Source organism: Pogoniulus pusillus, chromosome 1 (assembly GCF_015220805.1).
Source record: "Pogoniulus pusillus isolate bPogPus1 chromosome 1, bPogPus1.pri, whole genome shotgun sequence".
Taxonomy (NCBI): domain Eukaryota; kingdom Metazoa; phylum Chordata; class Aves; order Piciformes; family Lybiidae; genus Pogoniulus; species Pogoniulus pusillus.
The window spans coordinates 21527116-21551447 of NC_087264.1; the positions used below are offsets into that span (position 1 = coordinate 21527116).

At 49.8% G+C, this 24332-nt stretch overlaps 1 protein-coding gene across 6 annotated transcripts in view; it reads right to left on the minus strand.

Annotated features, from left to right (window-relative positions):
• Positions 1-2228: 2228 nt before the first annotated feature.
• The window catches only part of EXD2 (exonuclease 3'-5' domain containing 2), a 33134-nt gene continuing 11030 nt past the window's right edge, over positions 2229-24332 (minus strand). For 5 of the 6 annotated variants that reach the window (XM_064143624.1, XM_064143622.1, XM_064143626.1 and 2 more), the window contains 8 exons: positions 22812-23219; positions 19651-19907; positions 18585-18711; positions 15312-15637; positions 11857-11963; positions 10326-10479; positions 8847-9203; positions 2229-5520 (listed from right to left, as the gene is read on the minus strand). In XM_064143624.1, coding sequence (XP_063999694.1) covers positions 5304-5520; positions 8847-9203; positions 10326-10479; positions 11857-11963; positions 15312-15637; positions 18585-18711; positions 19651-19907; positions 22812-23150 — 1884 coding nt within the window. In that variant the 5' untranslated portion in view covers positions 23151-23219 and the 3' untranslated portion in view covers positions 2229-5303. The remainder of the gene's footprint in view (positions 5521-8846; positions 9204-10325; positions 10480-11856; positions 11964-15311; positions 15638-18584; positions 18712-19650; positions 19908-22811; positions 23220-24332) is intronic. The other variant, XM_064143630.1, reaches the window with a different exon arrangement.

The following is a 24332-nucleotide window of genomic DNA, read 5'->3' on the forward strand; positions in this document are numbered from 1 at the left end:
GCACTAAGGTCCCCTCTCAGCTCCTCTTCTCCAGACTAACAAATTAAAACCAAAGCAGAATGAAGAATCGAGATGGACACTTTTTACTCTTGATAGTTGGAAAGGAGACTGAGTCACAGCAAAGAGCTGTCAGCACCCTGATCAGATGGCGCTAAAGACAGGAGATAGCACTATCTGAACACAGGCTCAAAATGCTTTGGAGAGGAATAGCTGCACTCAAGCTGCTGCCAATACACAAGAGGTTCTTGCTGAGATTACAGTCAATGAACAGAGAGACACAACACATTTGCCTAGATCAGTTTTTGTTAAGACCTGTCACTGGTACAGGGAACGAATAAAATTGCCCTCTTAGTGCAAACGGTCTTCGTTTGCAGCTTTGTGATATTGATCTTCCATCTTTGATCCTTTGTGGTCAGGCTGCTACTGCAGCTCCTCTGGGCTGCCATTAATGCACTATTTCTCCCTGGCTCCTACTTATCTCAGTCTCTGCTACAAAAAGGCTTTTCACAGGCTCAGAAGATGTCAGGAGTTGGAAGGGACCCAAGGAGATCATCCAGTCCAACCCCCCTGCCACAGCAGGACAATGCTATCTAACACAGGTCACAGAGGAACACATCCAGACAGGCCTTGAAAGGCTCCAGACAAGGAGACTCCACAACCTCTCTGGGCAGCCTGTGCCAGTGCTCTGGGACCCTTCCAGGAAATAAGTTCCCCTTGTGTTGAGGCAGAGCCTCTTTTGCTGCTACTTACACCCACTGCTCCTTGTCATAGAATGACAGAATCAAGCAGGTTGGAAGAGACCTCCAAGCTCATCCAGACCAACCTAGCACACAGCCCTGTCCAATCAACCAAACAATGGCACTAAGTGCCCCAGACAGGCCTTGCTTCAACACCTCCAAGGATGGCAACTCCACCATGTCCCTGTCCTATCCTAGGGAGCAGTGAGCAGAGCCTATGCCCCTGCTCCTGGCCAGCCCTCAGATGTTTAGAAACATTTATCAAATCCCCTCTCAGTCTTCTCTTTTCCAGGCTAAGAAGTCCCAGGTTCCTCAGCCTCTCCTCATCAAGCAGTGCTCCAGTCTCCTAATCATCCTTCTAGCCCTCCGCTGGACTCTCTCCAGCAGATCCCTGTCTCTCCTAAACTGGGGAACCCAAAACTGAACAGTTTTCACCCCTGCCCAGTGAAATTTCCTGAATTATCTGGTTAAGAGAGAGTTTGAGCCACAATCACAGCAAGCCCAAGAGCCTGCCCAAAGGTTACAATAAAGCATGGGGCAGTTGTGCTATGCTGTGCAGTACCATGAGAGCTTTGCTGAAACTTCTTTACCAGAGACCTGCAAAAGTCAAAGGTGGCTTTGTCATTCAGGAGCCTGGAATGAGTTGCCCAGGGAGGTGGTTGAGGCCCCATGGCTGGAGGTGTTTAAGGGCAGGCTGGATGAGGCTGTGTGCAGCCTGCTCTAGGGTAGGGTGTCCCTGCCCATGTCAGGGGGTTGGAACTGGCTGATCCTTGTGGTCCCTTCCAACCCTGACTGGTTCTATGATTCTATGATTTTACAGGTAGAGAGGCCCACATGGTTAAGCTTTTTAAGGAGAAAACAACAACAAACCAACCCCACCCCACAACCAAAAAGCCAAACAGAAATTCATGGAACATAATTTCTCATATTCAAACCTGCTTCCTCTGGCACTGAATCCTACCATGAAGAGCAGGCAGCTGTGGCAAGGATTTTCTGCACCAAGGTTAGCAGTGCCTCTTCTCTTGCCACTCAGCTAGCAGAGGGCTTGTTTCTGTGTTCAGTTAGCCAGCATGTTACTACCTGGGGTCTCAGTGGTGCCAGGAGACAGAGTAAAACCATCTTTGTTTTACTGTTTTCCTTTGCCAGCTATTGGATGAGTTCAGTTTCTAAGATGGGGAGGGGGGAGTAAAGAGAACTGGGGAGGAAAAAAAAAAGGGGCTGAAGGCCTTTAGTGTAAAATAGAGATGTCCTCTTCAGATAGCAAGGAAACCATTTCCTTGCAGAGGCGAACCTCCAGCTTCAGTTACAGGTGATATAATTATGCTAATCAAGAGTGATTTCACAGAAAGAAGCATGTATTTTCATAAAGTTATCTTCAACTGAGGTCTAGCACCAAGCAAAAGGCAGGAATGATTAAGAAAGCCAAAGAGTAGCACGCTTGAAAAACAACAACAGTGATTAGCACAAACTACCTCTGTGTTTTCAAAGCACTTTACAAAACAAAACAACGATTTTATTAAGCTTCACACCTTTGTGAGACAGTTAAGCATTAGTCCCATTTCAGAGGCAGGGAAATGGGTGTGCAGGGAGTATGACCTGTTCCCCACCACACATAGCAGACCTAAGAACAGAGCACCAGGTTTGCTCTGTCCCACTCCCAACAGAAAAAAAAAAGCTCCTCTCACCATAAAGGAAGATCAAGTTCAGGACCATCTGAAGAACCTGAACATATGTAAATCTATGGGACCTGACTGAAATGCATCCCAGAGTCCTGCAGTGTCTGATGTAGTAGCAAAGCCACTCTCCATAGCATTTGAAAGGTCCTGGCAGTCAGGTGAAGTCCCTGGGGCTGGAAGAAGGGAAACATTTCACCTATGTATAAAGAAAGGTAAGAGGACTCAGGAAATGATCAACCTGTCAGCCTCCCCTCTGTGCCTGGGCAGACCATGGAACAAACCCTCCTGGAGGCTGTACTGAACATATGGAGGATGGGAAGATGATCGAAGACAGCCATCAGGGCTTCACCCAGGGCAAGTCCTGCCTCACCAACCTTGTGGCTTTCTATGATGGTGTAGCTGTGTCAGTGGACAAGGGAAGACCAACAGATGTCCTCTATCCAGACTTTCGTAGAGCCTCTGACACAGGCCTCTGCAGCATCCTTCTGTCTAAGATGGAGAGATGTGGATTTGATGGGTGGAGTGTTTAGTGGATAAGAAATTGATTAGATGATCACATCCAAAGGGCAGTGGTCAGTGGCTTGATGTCCCAGATGGAGATGTGTGACAAGTGGTCCCTCAAGGGTCTGTGTTGGGACCTGTACTGTTCAGTGCCTTCACCAAAGATACAGACAGCAGGATTGAAAGCACTCTCAGCACATCTGCAGATGATACCAGGTGGAGTGGTACAGTTGCCAAGACTGAAGGACAGGATGCCATCCAGAGGGCCCCGGGCAGGCTGGAGAGGCGAGCTGAGGAGAGTCTCATGAAGTTCAGTAAGGCAAAGGTCCTGCACCTAGGTCAGGGCAATCCTGGGCATGCACATAGGCTGGGGGATGATGAGAAGCCCTGTAGAAAAGGACTTGAGGCTACTGGTGGATGAGAAGCTGTACATGAGCCAACAATCTGCACTTACAGCCCAGAAGGCAAATCAAATCCTGGGCTGCACCCAAAGAATGGCCAGAAAGCCAAGAGAGGTGATCCTGCCCCACTGCTCTGCTCCAATGAGACCTCACCTGGAGTACTATGCCCAGCTTTGGGGCCTCCAGCACAAGAGAGACATGGACCTGCTGGAGCAGATCCAGAGGAGGGCCACAATGCTCAGAGGGCTGCAGAACCTCTGCTGTGAAGACAGGCTGAAAGAGCTGGGTCTGTTCAGCCTGGAGAGGAGAAGGCGCTGGGGAGACCTTAAGAGCTACATTTCAGTATCTGTAGGGGAACTACAGAAAAGCTGGGGAGGGACTGTTTAGAAGGGCTTGCAGGAATAGGAAGGGGAATGTTTTTTAAATGGAGCAGGGATATTTAGGTTGGACATAAAGAGGAAGTTCTTTACAATAAGAGTGGTAAAATACTGGAACAGGATACCCAGAAATGTGGGCAAGATTCAAGATCAGACTCTACATGGCCTTGGGCAACCTCATCTAGCTGGAGGTGTCCCTGCCCACTGCAGGGGTGTTGGACAAGAGACCCTTTGAGGATGCCTTCTGAGCCAATGCAATCTGTGTATCTATGAAGTTTTAAGTGGTCTGACCTCTTAAAAGATGCTGGTCTTCAAGTGAAATTTGCTTCCTCTCATGCCTTTTAAAACACCTGACCTCATTTTCCAACCAAAACAGCTCTATGACACTATGAAGTGAGTCTGATATGAATGGGTACCTGCCAAGAGCTACTCATCATAAACAAACGAAATGAGGACATTTTCTTAATAGGCTGTGTGTTATTGGAAGCTGTTTAAGAAAAGACTTGACGTGGGTGCTTCCATACTGCCAGAGACCAAGAGTTTTGCTTCTCATCAGGCAACTGCCAGCAAGAGTCTCTGGCTGAGATATTTGTCACTTCCAAACATGGAATCTCTCTCTGGTAGGGAGTATTCTCTGAGAACAGCCCATAGGAGTACAGCTGCATTGAAAGCAAAGAGATTTCTATCAGGAGACTCCCGAGGTGTCAAATCACCTGGAAATGTTCATATCTGTCAGAACACCTGGAAATGTTCATTCACTGTGCTGTGTTAAGAGATGACCCGAAGACATCAGACATCCTAGGAGTTAGAAAAACAACTCTCCACAGTCACTTTAAGAAGGTGAGAACACCTGGAAAGGTTCATTTCTTGTGCTGTGTGAAGAGAGATGATCTGCAGACATCAAACACCCTAGGGGTTAGAACACAACTCTCCACGGTCACTTTAAGAAGGAGAGAACACCTGGAACTGTCCGTTTCTTGTGCTGTGTTAAGAGAGATGAGCTGAAGACATCACACATTCTAGGAGTTAGAAAAACAACTCTCCACAGTCACTTTAAGAAGGTGAGAACACCTGGAAAGGTTCATTTCTTGTGCTGTGTGAAGAGAGATGATCTGCAGACATCAAACACCCTAGGGGTTAGAACACAACTCTCCACGGTCACTTTAAGAAGGAGAGAACACCTGGAACTGTCCGTTTCTTGTGCTGTGTTAAGAGAGATGAGCTGAAGACATCACACATTCTAGGAGTTAGAAAAACAACTCTCCACAGTCACTTTAAGAAGGTGAGAACACTTGGAAAGGTTCACTTCTTGTGCTGTGTTTAGAGAGATGATCTGCAGATATCAGACATCCTAAGGGTTACAAAGCAACTCTCCAGTCACTTTAAGGTGAGTTCCTCTAGCACAGCACCCTCACACTGACCTAGTCAGTGACAGGCTAGGACTACAAATTCCAAACCACCTGAAAATTCAAGTCAGCAGACTGAATTCTGTAAAACACCAGATCTGGCAGTGGTGCTGCTGCCTGTTTGCAGAGCCAGACAAAAGCCCAGCCCTTCCACCTTCAGTTCCACGTGGCCAGTTGACATTGCCTAGAGTGCAGGAGGTCATTTTCACGACAGCTTGACCTGCAGATCCTCCCCGTACTTTCGGATCAGCTTGCCGTGGTTATGATCCACAGCCCACTGCTGGGGGAGGTGCCTGGGCTGCATGCTGTCCAGGAAGTGCTGCCGCCAGCGCCTCTCCAGCTCCATCAGCGAGCGCAGACCTCCCTTAGCAAAGCACTGCACCACCTTCAGTCCGTGCGGCATGTAGCTCTCATTACAGATCCTGCCAAGACACAAGCAGAGTTTATTTTCACACGAATTCTCTGTGCCTGGCAAGATGATGGAGCAGATCCTCCTGAAGGCTCTGCTAAGGCAAATTGAAAGCAAAGCAGAGGTGATTGGTGGTAAGCAGCAATGGCTGCACCAAGGGCAGATCATGCCTGACAAACTGAGTGGCTTTTCTGATGAAGTTACAGCAACAGTGGACAAGGGAAGGGCAACTGACATCATCTACCTGGACCTCAGTAAGGCATTTGACTCTCTCCCACATGGCATCCTGGTCAGCAGACTGAACAACTCAGACTGGATGTGTGGAGCACTGCTGGATAAGGAATGGGCTGGGTGGTGCATGCAGAGAGTGGTGATCAAGAGCACAATGGCCACCTGCAGACCAGTGCCAAGTGGCTCCCTCAGGGGTCAGTGCTGGCACCAGTGCTGTTTGACATCTTTGTCAGTGATCTGGAAAGAGGAATCAGTGCCCCCTCAGCAAGTCTGCAGATGGCACCAAGCTGTGTGGCACAGTCAACTTGTTAGGGGGCAGAGATCCAGCCAGAGGGACCTGGACAGGCTGGAGAGGTGTGCCCAGGCCAACCTCATGACATTCAACAAGGCCAAATGTAAGGTCCTGCACCTGGGTCAGTGCAATCCCAAGCACAGCTCCAGGCTGGGTGGGGAATGGCTGAGAGCAGCCCTGAGGAAAAAGGACCTGGGGGTCTGGGTTGGTGAAAAGCTCAACAGGAGCCTGCAGTGTGAGTCAGCCCAGACAGCAACCCTGTGCTGGGCTGCAGCAAGAGCAATGTGGGCAGCAGGGCAAGGGAGGGCATTCTGCCCCTTGGCTCTGCTCTCCTCACACCCCACCTGCAGTCCTGTGTGCAGTTCTGGAGCCCCCAGCACAAGAAGGACATGGAACTGTTAAAGCCAGCCCAGAGGAGGGCATGAAGATGCTGAGAGGTTAGGGTTAGGCTGCAGCAGCTCTGCTATGAAGACAAGCTACAAGAGTTGGGGCTCTGCAGACAGCCTGGAGAAGAGAAGGCTTCAAGGAGACCTTGGAGGGGCCTTCCAGTAACTGAAGGGGACCTACAGGGGAGGGACTACTGACAAGGTCTTGTAATGACAAGACCAGGGGTAATGGGATTAAACTGGCAGAGGGGAAATTCAAACTAGATGTTAGGAAAGGGTTCTTTGCAGTGAGGGTGGTGAGACACTGGTGCAGGTTGCCCAGGGAGATTGTGGAGCACAGAATCATAGAATGTGATCTTTGATCACAGCCTCCCTGGAGGTGTTCAGGACCAGGTTGGGTGAGGCCTTGAGCAATCTGTTGTAGTGGGAGGTATCCCTGCCTATGGCAGGGGTTTGGAACTGGCTAAGCTTTGAGGTCACTTTCAACCTAATCTGTTCTATGACTCTAAGCCCCCCCAGCCCTGTCAGGCTCTGGACCTGTCTCTGATGAATGCAGCAAGATACTGAAGACACTTTCTGCTGTGGAGCTGAATGACAGACACGTGGTAAGCCAAGCAAGAGGGAGAGTTTAAAGCTTGGCCTGAATGCCAGACTACTTTCTGGAGCACAGGTACCACTGGGAAGCTAGCTTCTTTGAACTGAGAGAGTGTTCTTATTTTATAGCAACACTAAACAAACCTCTCAAGGTTTACTGCAAGCTCCTCAGGAGACAAGACTGCAAATTGTACAGTGTGCTAATATGCCAATCCAGAGCCCTGATCCTGCTGCTGCACTCCCTGCCTGGGTAAGCTCTGAGTTACAGCAGCAGCACATCATAAACAGCGAGCACAGCAAGGAGAAAACTCTGACTTCATGCAGGCACCAGACACTAGCTAAGAAAAGATATTTGGGGGGGGCTTTGAGAAAGGGGAAAAGAAGCTTCTGGTAAGATTGTCTTTAAGTCTCCCTCACAGAAACAGAATGATTTAGGGACCTTAAAAGGTCATCTAGTCCAACTCCCCTGAGGTAATCAGGGACACTCCCAACTAGATCAGGCTGCTCAGAGCCCCATGAAGCCTGACCATTAACATCTCCAGGGATGGGACCCCCACTGCCTCCCTGGACAATCTGTTCCACTATTCCACCAGCCTCATAGTAAATAAGTTCTTTCTAATGTCTAACTTAAATCTATCCTTCTAGTTTAAAACCCTTCCCTTCCTTATCTGTCCCTCAAAAGTCTAAAATAATGGTAGGGAAGCTGGAGAGCAAGATAGAAAGGAGGTGGCATGAAGAAAAAGGGAAAGAGGGGAGGAAATAAGAGCTGTGGTCCACAGACTGCTGCTGGGTTGAGGAGAGAAGGGGTAAGCAAAAAACAAGTAAGAAATGCAGAGTGTGCTTAGATCCTTAAGCTACAACACAATTATCTTCTTCTTGTCTCTGCTTTCTAGTTAAATGCATTAAAGCACTACCAATACAGACTTTGCAGGCTTACACAAGATGAAGATCGGACTTCAGAGGCTCATTTTTTCCCATGTGTAGATCAAATCCTAACATTCTCAAATCCAGACACTCCTCGACACCATTATTTTAGAGTTGATACCTCAAGGAGACCAGCAATGGGGGTTATCTTATTAAAAAGCTTTGGGGGAGGGGTGAGGGGCAAGTCAGCAGGTGTGATCATAGAATCAACAGATTGGAAGAGACCTACAAGCTCATCCAGTCTAACCTAGTACCCAGCCCTGGCCAATCAACCAGACCACGGCATTAAGTGCCCCACTAAAGTTTTGCTTCAACACCTCCAGGCACAGCGACTTCACCACCTCCCTGGGCAGCCCATTCCAATGCCAATCACTCTCTCTGACAACAACTTCCTCCTAACATCCAGCTTAGACCTCCCCCAGCACAACTTGAGTCTATGTCCCCTTGTTCTGCTGCTGGGTGCCTGGCAGAAGAGACCAACCCCACCTGGCTACAGCCTCCCTTCAGGGAGTTGCAGAGAGCAATGAGGTCTGCCCTGAGCCTCCTCTTCTCCAGGCTGCACACCCCCAGCTGCCTCAGCCTCTCCTCACAGGGCTGTGCTCCAGGCCCCTCTCCAGCCTTGCTTCCCTTCTCTGGACACCTTCCAGCACCTCATCATATCTCTTGAATACAGGAGCCCAGAACTGGACACAGCACTCAAGGTGTGGCCTGACCAGTGCTGAGTAAAGGGGCAGAATAGCCTGCCTAGTCCTACTGGCCACACTCTTCCTGATATCACCTCAGCTCTGCAAATCCTGCTGGATCTTCTTTCACTTTGCCACAACAGCATCTACCCAAGGCTCTGTGTGCAGACTACTTTTTGTCCAACTTAAGTGCCAACAAAACCTTATAACTACAATAGGTTTGTTATACCTGGTTTCTAGACCAGCTGCTTCTTGGAGCATCTCTGGGGTGACTGCCTCTGCGTTGAAGAAGTCCTTGATGCAGTGCAGCAGCTCTGCCCTGCGGGGCTTGGGCAGGCTGTCAGCATTCAGCAGGGCGCGGGCGGCTGAGCGCACCTGCCTGCGCAGAGGGTCCTCCAGCAGCCGCACCCCCTCTTCAGAGCCAATGGGGGCATTGAACTCCTCAGCCAGCTGCTGCTTGAGGTGGCTGTCATAGTAATTGGAGATGGCATGGCAGGAGGTGCAGAGCAGGAGCACATCGTGGGAGTTGTGGTCCTTCATCTGGACGGGGAAATGCTTTCGGTACTCATGAGGAACGATGTTCTTCCTAGAGAAAACAAAGCAGCCAGCTCATTATGTTTGGCTGCAGCTCCTCTGCTCCAGTTCCCTTTTCCTCACCCACAGAGGGTCAACTAATACTAAAAGTCCAAGAAAACAAAGATCATAGAATCATAAAATGGTTTAGGTTGTAAAGGACCTCTAAAGATCATCCAGTTCCAACATCCCGCCATAGGCAGGGACACCTCAGGTCACTCAAGGCCTCATCCAGCTTGGTCATGAACACCTCCAGAGAGGAAGCAGGCACAATCCCTCTGGGCAACTTGTGCCAGTGTTTCACCACCCCCACAGGGTAGTAGAAATAAAAAACTTTGTCCTAACATCCAGTTTCAATCTCTCCTCTGCCAGATTAAACCCATTCCTCCTCATCCTTTCATTACAAGACCTTGTCAATAGCTCCTCCCCAGCCTTCCTCAGTGTTTCCTCACAGGGCTGTGCTCCAGGCCCCTCCCCAGCTTCCTTGTCCTTCTCTGGACGTGTTTCAGTACCTCAACATCTCTCTTGAATTGAGGAGCCCAGAACTGGACACAGCACTCAAGGTGTGGCCTGAGCAGTGCTGAGCACAGGGGCAGAAGAACCTCCCTTGTCCTGCTGGCCACACTGTTCCAGAGCCAGGCCAGGATGCCATTGGCTCTGCTGCCCACCTGGGCACACTGCTGCCTCATATTCAGCTTCTCTCTACCAGCACCCCCAGGTCCCTCTCTGCCTGGTTGCTCTCAGCCACTCTGTATAGATTGTGTATATATGCTTGTACATTTGCCACACTGTCAATATTGCTTCATTCCCTAACTTCCAACTGGCTGAGTTAGTCTGGTGAATTGGTGGGGGACAGAAAACACCTGAACTACCACATGGGTATAAACTACAGCACAGGAAATTCCACCTCCAGTGTAAGAGTCATGAAGCACTGGCACAGACTGGTTATGGAGTCTCCTTCTCTGGACACTTTCAAGGCCTGTCTGGATGAACTCCTGTGTGACCTGAGCTAGATTGTGTGGTCCTGTTGTGGCAGGGGTTGAACTCGACGGTCTCTGGAGGCTCCTTCCAACCCCTGACGTCTGTGATCCTGTGAGCCCAACTCATTATTCCTCTGTGCCCCTGCACAACTCACCGGATATAGGACTCTCGCTTGCCACAGACGACGCAGAGGTTCTCTTTGACTGTCAGATAATAATCGACTTGAGACTCAGGCCGCCCTGCAGGCTCGAACCGCAGCTTGACAACAAACGGGTCTGTGCTAACCAGCTCTGAAAGAACAGAGAATACTGAAGACAAAAAACTCTATTTGAAAGCTGAGGTGACAATGCCAAAACATACAAGAAAGCTGGGGAGGGACTTTTTAGGCTGTTGGGTACTGCTAGGACTGGGGGGAATGGAACAAAGCTGGAAATGGGTAGGTTCAGACTGGATGTTAGGAAGAAGTTCTTCAGTATCACAGTATCACAGTATCATCAGGGTTGGAAGAGACCTCACAGATCATCAAGTCCAACCCTTTACCACAGAGCTCAAGGCTAGACCATGGCACCAAGGGCCACGTCCAACCTTGCCTTGAACAGCTCCAGGGACGGCGACTCCACCACCTCCCCGGGCAGCCCATTCCAGTGTCCAATGACTCTCTCAGTGAAGAACTTTCTCCTCACCTCCAGCCTAAATCTCCCCTGGCGCAGCCTGAGGCTGTGTCCTCTCGTTCTGGTGCTGGCCACCTCAGAGAAGAGAGCAACCTCCTCCTGGCCACAACCACCCCTCAGGTAGTTGTAGACAGCAATAAGGTCACCCCTGAGCCTCCTCTTCTCCAGGCTAAACAATCCCAGCTCCCTCAGCCTCTCCTCGTAGGGCTGTGCTCAAGGCCTCTCACCAGCCTCGTCGCCCTTCTCTGGACACGCTCAAGCATCAAGTATGAGTGCAGGGAGAGCCTGGAAGGGTTCTGCCTTGCAGAAAACATTGCCCTCATCTCCCAGCCTCCTTCAAAGCAAACTAAAGAAGGGAACTGGACGAACCTAGGGGGCAGTGGCCGGTGATAAAGACATGTCACAACACACTGTGCAAAAGCTTCCCTCCTTCTCTCCACTAGCATCATAGAAGTACTCAGCACAGTTCTACCAGCTCAAAAAAGGCTGACAACAGGATTCAGGCTGGAGAGGAGAAGGCTTCCAGGTGACTTTACAATGGCCTTTCAGTATCTTAAGGGGGCTACAGGGAAGCTGGGGAGGGACATTTTAGGCTGTCAGGTAATAATAGGACTGGGGGGAATGGAACAAAGCTGAAAATGGGTAGAGTCAGGCTGCATGTTAGGAAGAAGTTATGTGGCATGAAGGTGGTGAGAGCCTGGAAGGGGTTGCCCAGGGAGGTGGTGAAAGCCTCATCCCTGGAGGTGTTTAAGGCCAGGCTAGATGAGACTCTAGACAGCCTGACCTAGTGCAAGGTGTCCCTGCCCACGGCAGGAGGATTGGAATTAGATGATCCTTGTGGTCCCTTCCAACCCTGACTGATTCTATGACAGAAGTCATCCTAGTGAATGCCAAACAGCACTGCCACCAAGAAAGGATCCTAAAAAACACTGCCCAGTTATCAAGAGCAAGGAGGGAGAAGAAACTTTTAAAAAGCTGCATGTCAAACATGAAGAAGAAAATTGGCCTGGTCACCTCCAATCCCCTTGTCCAGATACCACTGAGCCTTCTTGTGGTCACAAGTGCAGAGGGGCTGTCCATCCGGTGCGTGCAGGAAGCAGTTGTCATACAGCGGAGATTTGCTATGAAAGAAGAGCAGCATCACAGTAACAACACCATGCCAAAAAAGCAGAGCTCTCCAGAGCCATGTCTCCTGCGCTGCTATTCCTACTACCTCCTCCAAAACACAGCAGTGCCCCCCAGTATGCACCCCTAAAGCTCCTGAGTGCTGCAGAGCTCTGCCGGGGAAGCAGAACATCCAAAAACTCACTGGCAGTTCACCAATTGCCTGTCAGGTATCATCGCTCTCCTGCTGCTTAGAGGATTCTAACTCTGCCTAGGGGATTTCCAGCACGGGTTTAGGAAGGGCAGGTCCTGCCTGACCAACCTGAGCTCCTTTTACTATCAGGTTACATGCCTGCTGAATGTGGGGCAGGCTGTGGATGGAGTCTACCTGGACTTCAGCAATGCCTTTGACACCGTTTGCTGGCACAGCTGGCAGCTCATGGCTTGGACAGATTCACAGTCTGATATGGGTCAAGAACTGGCTGGATGGCCACATCCAACAGGCAGCTGTCACATTCAAGAGAGATGTTGGCAACAAAGCTGATGAGATGCCTGGAGCACAGCCCTGGGAGGAGAGGCTGAGGGAGCTGGGGGTGTGCAGCCTGCAGAAGAGGAGGCTCAGGGCAGACCTCATTGCTGTCTGCAGCTACCTGAAGGGAGGCTGTAGCCAGGTGGGGTTGGGCTCTTCTGCCAGGCACCCAGCAGCAGAACAAGAGGACACAGTCTCAAGCTGTGCCAGGGCAGGTTTAGGCTGGATGTTAGGAGGAAGCTGTTGTCAGAGAGAGTGAATGGTATTGGAATGGGCTGCCCAGGGAGGTGGTGGAGTCGCCATCCCTGGAGATGTTCAAGCCAAGCCTGGATGAGGCACTTAGTGGTCCCTTCCAACCCTGACCGATTCTATGAGTCTATTTTTATTGAGTTCCATGGTGAGGGAAAACCTCCCAAAATAATCATCACAGAAGAAGTCTCCTTCCACCAAACATCAGCAGTTCAGCTGATCGCAGTACTTCCCAACTCTAAATGAATCAGTAATGAAGTCAAAGACATCTGTAGAAAGGAAGGGTGAGATCTCCATTAAGCTTGGAATGCAAGTTTGTTCAAATTTTCATCCTTCCCATGAGATGTAGTCCTTCTGCTTTGTAGGACACAATCATAAATGGATCTCAAGGGACTTGCTGCCCACACACAAGACCATTAATGACTGCTAATGAAATCAGTGTTATTGATTACATCTAAATGCCTCCACTGCCAATCCAATAAGCTTGAAAAAGAGAAAACAGTAGAATTAGTGTCATTTGGAGAGAAAGCCAATTACAGACACTTTTAGGTCCCATATCCAAGATAACAGGATGTGAGGGGTTGGAAGGGACCCGAAGAGATCACCCAGTCCAACCCCTCTGCCACAGCAGGACCACACAATCTAGTTCAGGTCACACAGGAACATATCCAGACAGGTCTGGAAAGGCTCCAGAGAAGGAGACCCCACAACCTCTCTGGGCAGCCTGTGCAAGTGCTCTGGGACCCTTCCAGGAAAGAAGTTCCCCCTTGTGTTGAACTGGAACCTTCTGTGCTGCAGCTTACACCCATTGCTCCTTGTCCTGTCCCAGGGAGCAGTGACCAGAGCCTGTCCCCCTGCTCCTGGCAGCCCTCAGATACTTACAAACATTGATTAAATCCCTTCTCAGTCTTCTCTTCTCCAGACTAAGCAGCCCCAGGTCCCTCAGCCTCTCTTCATAAGCCATGCCCTCCAGTCCTCTCACCAGGGCAGAGTAAAAGGGGAGGAGACCCTCCCTTGATGTGCTGGACAGGCCCTGCTTAATGCCCCCCAGGATCCCACTAGCCTTCTTTGCCACAAGGGCACATTGCTGTGCCATGGATGTTCTCCAGCAGCACTCTCAGATCCCTCTCCACAGGGCTGCTCTCCAGTGACAATTTTTATTAGATTGCATCCAAACAAACCCAAACACCAACTAGCTCTCTATGTCTTCCTTTGACTGAGCTTAAAGAGACCTCTTCAACTCAACTCAACTCTCATTACCAAAAGGCTCCAAGAAGTTAGGACTTACTCCACAAAATCACTTGCAGGATGGGAATCCTGAATCCAGGATGGGAATTCTGAATCCAGCAATGGCTGCCTCTGCAAGGGCAAAGCAGCTCCTTCCTTCCTCTCCCTCCCTGGCCAAGATAGAAGTGCTGTGCTTGGATCCTGCCACAGACAGTTCCTTACTGCGCCCTCTGGCACCTCACATAGTGTTTTACCCCTACTAACCTTAGCTTTCAGCTCTTTTCAGTACCCTGACATCTCTGTGGCCACAATGACTTGAGGCAGCACAGTACAAACAGCAGTTTGTGAGACAGCTGCTGCTGAAAGGACAAACTCCATGCAGTTGCCACCTTTTTCCTGGAGAAGCAGCACATCTGCTTGGGTGATAAATGCCACCCAGACAGCCATCTGCCTGCTGCTGGGACTCCAGCCAACACCTTCTCGGGAGAAGGCAGGCCAAAAGCTGAAGGCACCTTCTCAAAGTGCTCATGATCTAGCTCAGATCCAAGTCCTGCCCTCACTTTCAATACCACTTAAGAGGGAAAGGAGAAAAACAGAAATAGGACCTGGCTCCCATGACTGTTAGATCCTGTGCTTCATTAAAAAAATCACAGAATCAAGCAGATTGGAAGAGACCTCCAAGATCATCCACACCAACCTAGCACACAGCCCTAGACAACCAACCAGACCATGGCACTAAGTGCCCCAGCCAGGCTTGGCTTGAACATCTCCAGGGATGGCGACTCCACCACCTCCTGGGCAGCCCATTCCAATGCCAATCACTCTCTCTGACAACAATTTCCTCCTAACATCCAGCTTAGACCTCCTCCTCCCCTCACACTTGAGACTGTGTCCTCTTGTTCTGTTGCTGCTTGCCTGGCAGAAGAGACCAACCCCACCTGGCTACAGCTTCCCTTTAGGTAGTTGTAGACAGCAATGAGGTCTGCCCTGAGCCTCCTCTTCTGCAGGCTGCACCCCCCCAGCTCCCTCAGCCTCTCCTCACAGGGCTGTGCTCCAGGCCCCTCTCCAGCCTTGCTGCCCTTCTCTGGACACCTTCCAGCACCTCAACATCTCTCCTGAATTGAGGAGCCCAGAAGCGGACACAGCCCTCAAGGGTTGGCCAGAGCAATGCTGAGTACAGGGGCAGAAGAACCTCCCTTGTCCTGCTGGCCACACTGCTCCTGAGCCAGCCCAGGATGCCATTGGCTCTGCTGCCCACTTGGGCAGCCTTCCTAGCTCGCATTTTGCCCTTTATGTAATGAACAGAGCATTCCAAGTTTTCCATCCATGTGCCATGTGCAAAACGTGCCCATGAGCTTACCGTGCAGAATATCCCACGCCCAGAGGCTTTCGCTTCTGCCTCCGGGGGTCTCTGCCTTGCTGGCTGCCCGAGGGCTGCCCGTTCCCCACGCACTTCCGACTTCTTGCTTTCTGAGGGGACTGTCCCTCTCCACTCTTCTCCTCTCCTGTGCTGCCACTCCTTCTTCCTCTAAATGGGATATCCACCAGGCCCCGGCATTTACCCAGCGCTTTTTCCCAAGCAGCAGCTGAGTTTTCACCATCAGACGTGTCAGGGAGGATGGCACAGCCCAGCAAATGGAGGAACAGAGCCACCGAGACCTGGGCATCCCTAGCAGCATAGAGGACCTGCAGAAAGGGTAGAGACTGAATCACAGAATGTCAGGGGCTGGAAGGGACCTCCAAAGCTCATCCACAGAATCAAAGAATCAACCAGGTTGGAAGAGACCTCCAAGCTCATCCAGTCCAACCTAGCACCCAGCCCTAGCCAAGCAACCAGACCATGGCACTAAGTGCCTCATCCAGGCTTTGCTTCAACACCTCCAGGGATGGTGACTCCACCACCTCCTTGGGCAGCCCATTCAGTCCAACCCCTCTGCCAGAGCAGGATCTCCTCGAGCAGACCACATAGGAACATGTCCAGGCAGATTCGGAATATCTCCAGAGAGGGAGACTCCACAACTCCCTGGGCAGCCTGTACCAGGGTTCTGTCACCCTCACAGGGAAAAAAATTGCTCCTCATGATTACATAAAACTTCTATCCCCACTGACCCTTGTCCTGTCACTGGGCATCCCCGAGCAGAGTCTGGCTCCAGCCTCCTGGCACTCACCCTGCACATCTTTATAAACACTGATGAAGTCACCTCTCAGTCTCCTCTAAGCCCCATCTTCCTCAGGCTCTCCTTGTAAGAAAGATGTTCCATTCCCTTCCTCATCTTTGTGGCTCTGCACTGGACTCTCTCAAGCAGTACTGACAAGCAGCAAACACTCCCAAACATTACTCGTCTTTATCATTTGGCATAGAATAGAATCAGTCAGGGTTGGAAGGGACCACAAGGATCAGCCAGTCCCAACCCCCCTGCCATGCCCAGGGACACCCTACCCTAGAGCAGGCTGCCTACAGCCTCATTCAGCCTGACCTTAAACACCTCCAGCCATGGGGCCTCAACCACCTCCCTGGGCAATCCATTCCAGCCTCTCACTACTCTCATGCTCAACAACTTCCTCCTCAAATCCAGTCTAAACCTACCCATCTCCAGCTTTGCTCCTTTCCCCCCAGTCCTATCACTCCCTGAATAGGCAATAGTATAGTCAAGTGTGAGGCTGGATTCATTTGCTTTTGAAGCTCACCAAGAGTTCTGGCAGCTGAATCACACTTTCACAACACCACCACACTGCCCATCATCAGTCAGTCAGATTTTACATACTCAGGGGGCACACGCAGGGACTGATTACAAATGGAAATAAGCCAGCCCCTGAGCGTCCTTCTGTCCCACCAAGCTCCCTTTGGGCAGATGGAAGAGCACTCCGAGCGGTTATTTAGACTGCCGCTCCCTCTACCGGTCACTGACTTTGTAGACGTCTGCAGCATGACTAGAAAAGTGAGAAGGGAAACAGACCAGAATGGCCTCAAGATCACCGAATCACAGAATTAAGCAGGTTGGAAGAGACCTATCGGATCATTGGGTCCAACCTATCACCTAACTGAGTCCAGTTCTGGGCTTCTCAATTCAAGAGAGATGTTGAGGTGCTGGAAGGTGTCCAGAGAAGGGCAGCAAGGCTGGGGAGGGGCCTGGAGCACAAATCATATGAGGAGGGGCTGAGGGAGCTGGGGGTGTTTAGCTTACAGAAGAGGAGGCTCAGGGCAGAGCTCATTGCTGTCTACAACTACCTGAAGGGAGGTTGTAGCCAGGTGGGGGTTGGTCTCTTCTGCCAGGCAACCAGCAACAGAACAAGGGGACAGAGCCTCAAGTTGTGCCAGGGGAGGTCTAGGCTGGATGTTAGGAGGAAGTTGTTGTCAGAGAGAGTGATTGGCATTGGAATGGGCTGCCCAGGGAGGTGGTGGAGTCACTGTCCCTGGAGGCGTTGAAGCCAAGCCTGGCTGGGGCACTTAGTGTCATGGTCTGGCTAATTTTCTAGGGCTGGGTGCTAGGTTGTACTGGGAGCTTGGAGGTCTCTTCCAACCTGCTCAATCCTATGATTCTAACCCTTCTAATTAACTAAACCATGGCACTAAGTACCTCATCCAGCCTCCTTTTAAACATCTTCAGGAATGGGGACTCCACCTCCTCCTCAGGCGGCCCATTCCAATGCCAATCACTCTTTCCATAGGGAATATCTTCCTAACATCCAGCCTAAACCTGCCCTGGCACAGCTTAAGGCTGTGTTGTCTTCCTCTGTCCCTGGGTGCTTGGGAGAAGAGACCAACACCATCTGGCTACAATCTCCTTTCAGGTGTTGTAGAGAGCAACTAGGGCTGGGGCTGCCGCAGCTCTGCTATGAGACTGAAAGAACTGGGGCTGTGCAGTCTGCAGGAGAGGAGGCTCCCAGGTGACCTTCTTGTGGCCTTCTAGGATCTGAAGGGGGACTACAAAAAGGCTGGGGATTTTTTAAGCTACCAGGGAGTGACAGGAGTGGAGGGAATGGAGCAAAGCTGGAGGTGGGTAGGTTCAGGCTGGACATGAGGAGGAAGTTGTTGAGCATGAGAGTGGTGAGAGGCTGGAATGGGTTGCCCAGGGAGGTGGTTGAGGCCCCATGGCTGGAGGTGTTTAAGGTCAGGCTGGATGAGGCTCTTGGCAGCCTAATCTAGGGTAGGGTGTCCCTGGGCATGGCAGGGGGGTTGGAATTGGCTGATCCTTGTGGTCCCTTCCAACCCCGACTGATTCTGTGATTCTATAAATAAGGTCTCCTCTGAGCCTTCTCTTCTCCAGAGATGGTGAAAAGGGTCTCCAGGATCCCTCTCCAACTTTACACTGACTCCTACATATTGGAGCACATAAATCAACGAAAAGGTGAGGGTTTGGGTGCACAAGCACTTCCTCAATGGATTTTGCCTCATGGGAATGTCAGACCTAGAGGAAAACAAGGGTCAAGAATCCAGAGAAAACAGCAGAAAATTATCTTCATTAAAAAAGAGGGAAATGAAGGCACAGAGTTCAAAATGAACTTCAGAACAGAGTCAGGGATAAGGTTTTGAGGCAGAACTCAAAAGATGGCTGAGATCTCCCTGCGGTAATGCCTCTTCTCTAGTAAGAAGGTTGCTTTTACTCCCAAAAATACTAATATTAAGACAAACCTGATCTTGTTCCAGTTCTTCTGCCTCCCAGTTGCTGCAACGCACATGAGGAGATTTGTCAAGTGAGCAGTTCAGGACTTTCTCAGCTAAAGACTTAAGGCTAAGGCAGCTGTCAAGTAGGTCCTTCCTTCAGGTTAAAAAAAAAAAGTGAAACATGTTAAAACCAAAGCTACACACACATGGGAATGCAGGTGGCCTCACGCACCCCACATCTGCCGGAACACAATGCACACGATGCATGGCTCCCACTCCAACACAAACAACTGCCAGGCAGCCCAACAGGCCCTCTCCCTCCCCTCTGCTAAAAGCTCCCTGCCAGATTTAGTCAGTATCTAACGTCTGCAATACGCAAATCAGGCAGGACTGGTAGTTGGTAAGACCTGAGGCTGAAGCATTCGGATCTTAACTACCCATTTCTGAGCTGAAGAGGTCTACACAGAATCATACAATCAACCAGGTTGGAAGAGACCTCCAAGCTCAGCCAGTTCCAACTCCCTGACATAGGCAGGGGCACCTCCCACTAGAACAGGTTGTGCAAGGCTCCTGAGGGAGCTGGGGTTGTTTAGCCTGAAGAAGAGGAGGCTCAGGGGTGACCTCACTGCTGTATACAACTACCTCAAGGGAGGTTGTAGACAGGTGGGGGTTGGTCTCTTCTGCCAGACAACCAGCAATAGCACAAGGGAACACAGTCTCAAGTTGTGCCAGGGGAGGTCTAGGCTGGATGTTAGGAGGAAGACTGGCATTGGAATGGGCTGCCCAGGGAGGTGGTGGAGTCATTGTCCCTGAGGGTGTACAAGAAAAGACTGGATGAGGCACTTAGTGACATGGTCTGGTTGCTTGGCTGGGGCTGGGTTGGGCTGGATGAACTTGGAGGTCTCTTCTAATCTGGTCGATTCTATGACTCTATATTCTTAGACTGCAACTTTCAACGTCTGTCTTTCAAAGCTACCCTGAGAGCTCCAGATCTCTTTTCTTTGCTATCCTTTAGCATATGAAAATTACTTTTAAAATATTTCCAGCTCAAAGGATGCCTTGAACTGAGCTGCTTCTGCCTTCAGACACTCACCGCTGTCTCATGGCTAAATACCGGAGATCCACGCTCCCTCTGACTGGAAAACCATAATCATGAAGCAATTTGCAAGCATCTTCCCAGCACCCTACCCCAACCTTCAACACAGTGCTATCTGCCATGATGTCCAACAGGCTCTTTGGGATAGTCTGTCCATTGGCAACAAGCCTGGGCAGCCTAACAAGAACGCAGAGGCCACTGGAAGAAGCCATCTGTAGGAGGGATACAGGATTTGGTTTGCCTTCCACAGATACCTGAAACAAAGATGAAAGTCAGAGACTAGGTTAGAGTGTCATTAGCAGAACAAATTGCCAGAACAGAGAAGAAATACACATCAGTTTATACAGCTAAGTATTGTTACACATGTCTAAATCCACACGATCTGTTTCACAGTATTATTGCCCCCAGCTAATTCTTGCCTCGCCCCTACAGGAGTGCTGGTTTGAGGCTAGTTGGAACATTTTAATGAGGAATTACATGCTGGGGTGTGAAGAGGAAACAATGGTGATGTCTGCTGCACTCATAGGCTTGCTGAGATCAACACAAATAAGAACACGGAGATAAGAGACTCTCTATCTGTTGGAGTTGGTGTCTGTGTTTTCTCCCTGTTCTTCTGCTGCTCTGCTTGGATCTGTGTAACCCAACTAATCATTCTGCTTCTAACCCCCCTTGCTGATCCTTCCAGCTCACCTTGCACTTAAGAGAAAAGGTAGAGGGATGGAAAGAAGATGGAGATCTTCAAGAAAAGACTCGATGAGGCACTTAGTGCCATGGTCTAGTTAACTGGATAGGTCTGGGGGATAGGTTGGACTGGATGATCTTGGAGGTCTCTTCCAACCTGGTTGATTCTATGATTCTATGGGAGCCCCTCCTCGGGACTCTGGTTTCTGGGAGGGCTGCTGTGTTTCTGTGTTACTTTTAACTTGACTAGAACTGTAAATAATTGTAATGTAAACATCTGCTTGTATGATTGTGCTAAGCTGTGAATGTAAAGCTTCAATCCATAATTTCCAGCCAGCTGAGTCTAGACAGGGTGAATTCATTGTGTGTATGTGTGGGTACCTCTCAAACCATCACACTTTGTTCAGGCAAAGTCATTTCCCAAAGGTTGGCTGGGTTGCTTTGGGAGGTGAGCTGGCAGAAGGCAATAGGTGTGCAGCTCTGTGTGGTGCCATTGCTTGCAGACAGCCTAATGGGTTGCAATGAGATCACAGAATCAAGCAGGTTGGAAGAGACCTCCAAGCTCATCCACTCCAACCTATCACCAGCCCTAGCCAAGCAACCAGACCATGGCACTAAGTGCCGCAGCCAGGCTTGGCTTCAACACCTCCAGGGATGGTGACTAAACCACCTCCCTGGGCAGCACAGAAGTGGAGAAGGAGCCATCCCAACCACAACCTCTGCCCACATTGCTGGGGAAAAAGAAGACAAATAACTGCAGATGGATACAGGACAGGAAGGCTGACAGGGGTCTGGGACAGCACCCTCCAGCACGGGGTGTATTACTTGTAACTTGCCTATTTCTGTTTATAGCTGTAAATATTGCAAATATCTGCTTGCACATTGTGCTTCATTCCTTAACTTCCAGCCAGCTGAGTCTAGTCTGGATGAATTCATTGTGTGTGGGTAACTCCCAAATCACCCCAAATTGAAACTTTCCCCATGTACTGTAAATATCTGCTTGCACATTGTGCTAAGCTGTGAACATAAAGCTTCATTCCTTAACTTCCAGCCAGCTGAGTCTAGTCTGGATGAATTCATTGTGTGTGGGTAACTCCCAAATCATCCCAAATTGAAACTTTCCCCATTTACTGTAAATATCTGCTTGCACATTGTGCTAAGCTGTGAACATAAAGCTTCATTCCTTAACTTCCAGCCAGATGAGTCTAGTCTGGATGAATTCATTGTGTGTGGGTAACTCCCAAATCATCCCAAAGAGAAACCTTCCCCATTTCACCCCTTCCCCCTATAGCTGAGCTGGTGAAAGAAATTAAAGAGATTTCTTAATCCATCTCAGCACAAAGCCACTCATTACATAAATGATCATGGCAAACACATTAACTGTAGTTTATACTAACAGCTATGGGGTGAATACATTCCCAGCCAAAATAATGGCAAAGCCAGGCTTTTGGAATTACTCAAAGCCTGGTTTTGAGAGTTCAGACATGCACACACATATGACTGGACCAGGAACTTTACTTTCTGGCAGTCACAGTGACTTATACCCACATATCAGTAGTATCCTCTTTTTTTTTACCACATATAGTACAGTGGGTTTGTCACAGGAGCTCAGACAGGGCATACAACCAGTGAATTAAAACCCTATGGTCAGCACACTAAAAGGTGTGAACAACCAAAATTAGCAGCTACTTGGCTGCTGTCAAGGTAGATAATCACACAGGTAGTTTCGAAAGTCAGTCGTCTTGTATTCTTGTATCCACTTAAGCAATAGGATTCATTGTTACACCCATTTAGGTCCACCCTCAACGATTTGAGGGTGCTCAGGTATAAACACCTAAGGAAGGTCAAGAAGCCAAATGGCATCCTGACCTGGATCAGGAATAGTTGTGGCCAGCAGGACAAGAGAGGTTATTCTGCCCCTGTGCTCAGCACTGTTCAGGCCACACCTTGAGTGCTGGGTACAGTTCTGGGCCACTCAATTCAAGAGAGATGTTGAGGTGCTGGAAGGTGTCCAGAGAAGGTCAACAAAGCTGGTGAGGGGCCTGGAGCACAGCCCTGTGAGAAGAAGCTGAGGGAGCTGGGGGTGTGCAGCCTGCAGAAGAGGAGGCTCATTGCTGTCTACAACTACCTGAAAGGAGCTTGTAGCCAGCTGGAGTTGGTCTCTTCTGCCAGGCAAGCAGCAACAGAAGAAGGGGACACAGTCTCAAGCTGTGCCAGGGCAGGTTTAGGCTGGATGTTGGGAAGAGTGACTGGCATTGGAATGGGCTGCCCAGGGAGGTGGTGGAGTCACCATCCCTGGAGGTGCTTAAAAGGAGGCTGGATGAAGCACTTAGTGCCACGGGTTAGTCAATTAGAAGGGTTAGGTGATAGGCTGGACTTGATTCTAGAGGTCTTTTCCCAACCTGGTTAATTGTGTGATTCTCTGATTTCCCACTGCAATGTGCAACACAAAGCAGAGTCGGGGCTGGATCACTCACCCACTCACAGTCGATTCCTAGCACCGGCCACTTCTTCAGCTCCTTCTTCAGCAAAGGCTCCACACGATCCCACTGCTCCTGCGCTGAAACTATCACTATGTCTGCACCAAGGGTCCTTTCTACCCAGGAAAAGCTGGGAGAACTGCAGAAGGAAAGCACCTCCTTATCCTCTGCATTTACCAGTGTCTCATCTGGCACGTTTACACCTGCTTCCTCTGGCTGACCAGCACAGTGTGCTTTTCCTTTACGACGCTGGGCTGCTTTCCACAAAACCAGGCCCCCCAGTGCAACACCCAGCAGGGTAGCCAAAGTAACTGTCACTGCTGTTTGCTTAGGCATTTTTATTTTATTTGGCTTTTAATCTCCCTTTTCCCCCCTCAAAATGGCATTGTAGGATTTTATCATGGCCTGCAAAGAAAAAAATGAGAGAAGTGGAAATTAAAGACAACTTAATGAAATGGGGTAAGAGGTATTAAATACATCCACTGGTATCATAACAAGATTCTAATCATAACAGACATGATCCTGAAAGAAAAAGGATTGGGTCCCACTTTGATAGACTGGGTTCAGGGACAGACTGCTGTAGTGGGCACTAGCAGGAGCCTGAATGCTGCCCTTGGTCACATCACCAAAACCCTTAAAGAGAATCCATTGATTTGTACTCATACAAATAGATGGAATCATAGAATCAATCACATTGGAAGAGACCTCCAAGCTCACCCAGGCCTGATTTTGCCCCAAAAAAGCAGGAGACTCAAGAGCGAGTGACCTGGTAAGAGTCAAACAGTAAGGAGGCTGCTGAGATGAGCTGGAGCATCTCACCTTCTTGTCTCACCGTGGCACAGCAGGACAAGAAATCAATCCTGTACTTCACAAGCTTGACAATGTGCCTTTGAATCATAGAATCAAGCACACTGAAAAAGACTTCCAAGCTCATCCAATCCAACCTAGCACCCAGCCCTAGACAATCAACCAGATCATGGCACTAAGTGCCCCAGCCAGACTTTGCTTCAACACCTTCAGGAACGGCAACTCCACCACCTCCCTGGGCAGCCCATTCCAATGCCAATCACTCTCTCTGTCAACAACTTCCTCCTAACATCCAGCCTGAACCTCCCCTGCCACAACCTGAGACTGTGTCCCCTTGTTCTGTTGCTGGCCCTGAACTAGCAGCTCTTTAGAACACAGAGTCACAGAATCAACTAGGCTGGAAGAGACCTCCAAGCTCATCCAGTCCAACCCAGCATCCAGCCCTAGACAATCAACCAGACCATGGCACTAAGTGCCCCATCCAGGCTTTCCTTGAACACTTCCAGGAAGGCGACTCCACCACCTCCCTCGGCAGCCCATTCCAGTGCCAACCACTCTCTATATGAAGAACTCTATCACCCAAAAACTTAGCTTCCCTTCAGTACACCGAAATCAGTCCTGCCCCTGAACATTGGTTGGACTCGATGATCTTTAAAAGGTCTTTTTCATCCGATACGATTCTATGGTTCTACGATCCTCATCTTCGAACCC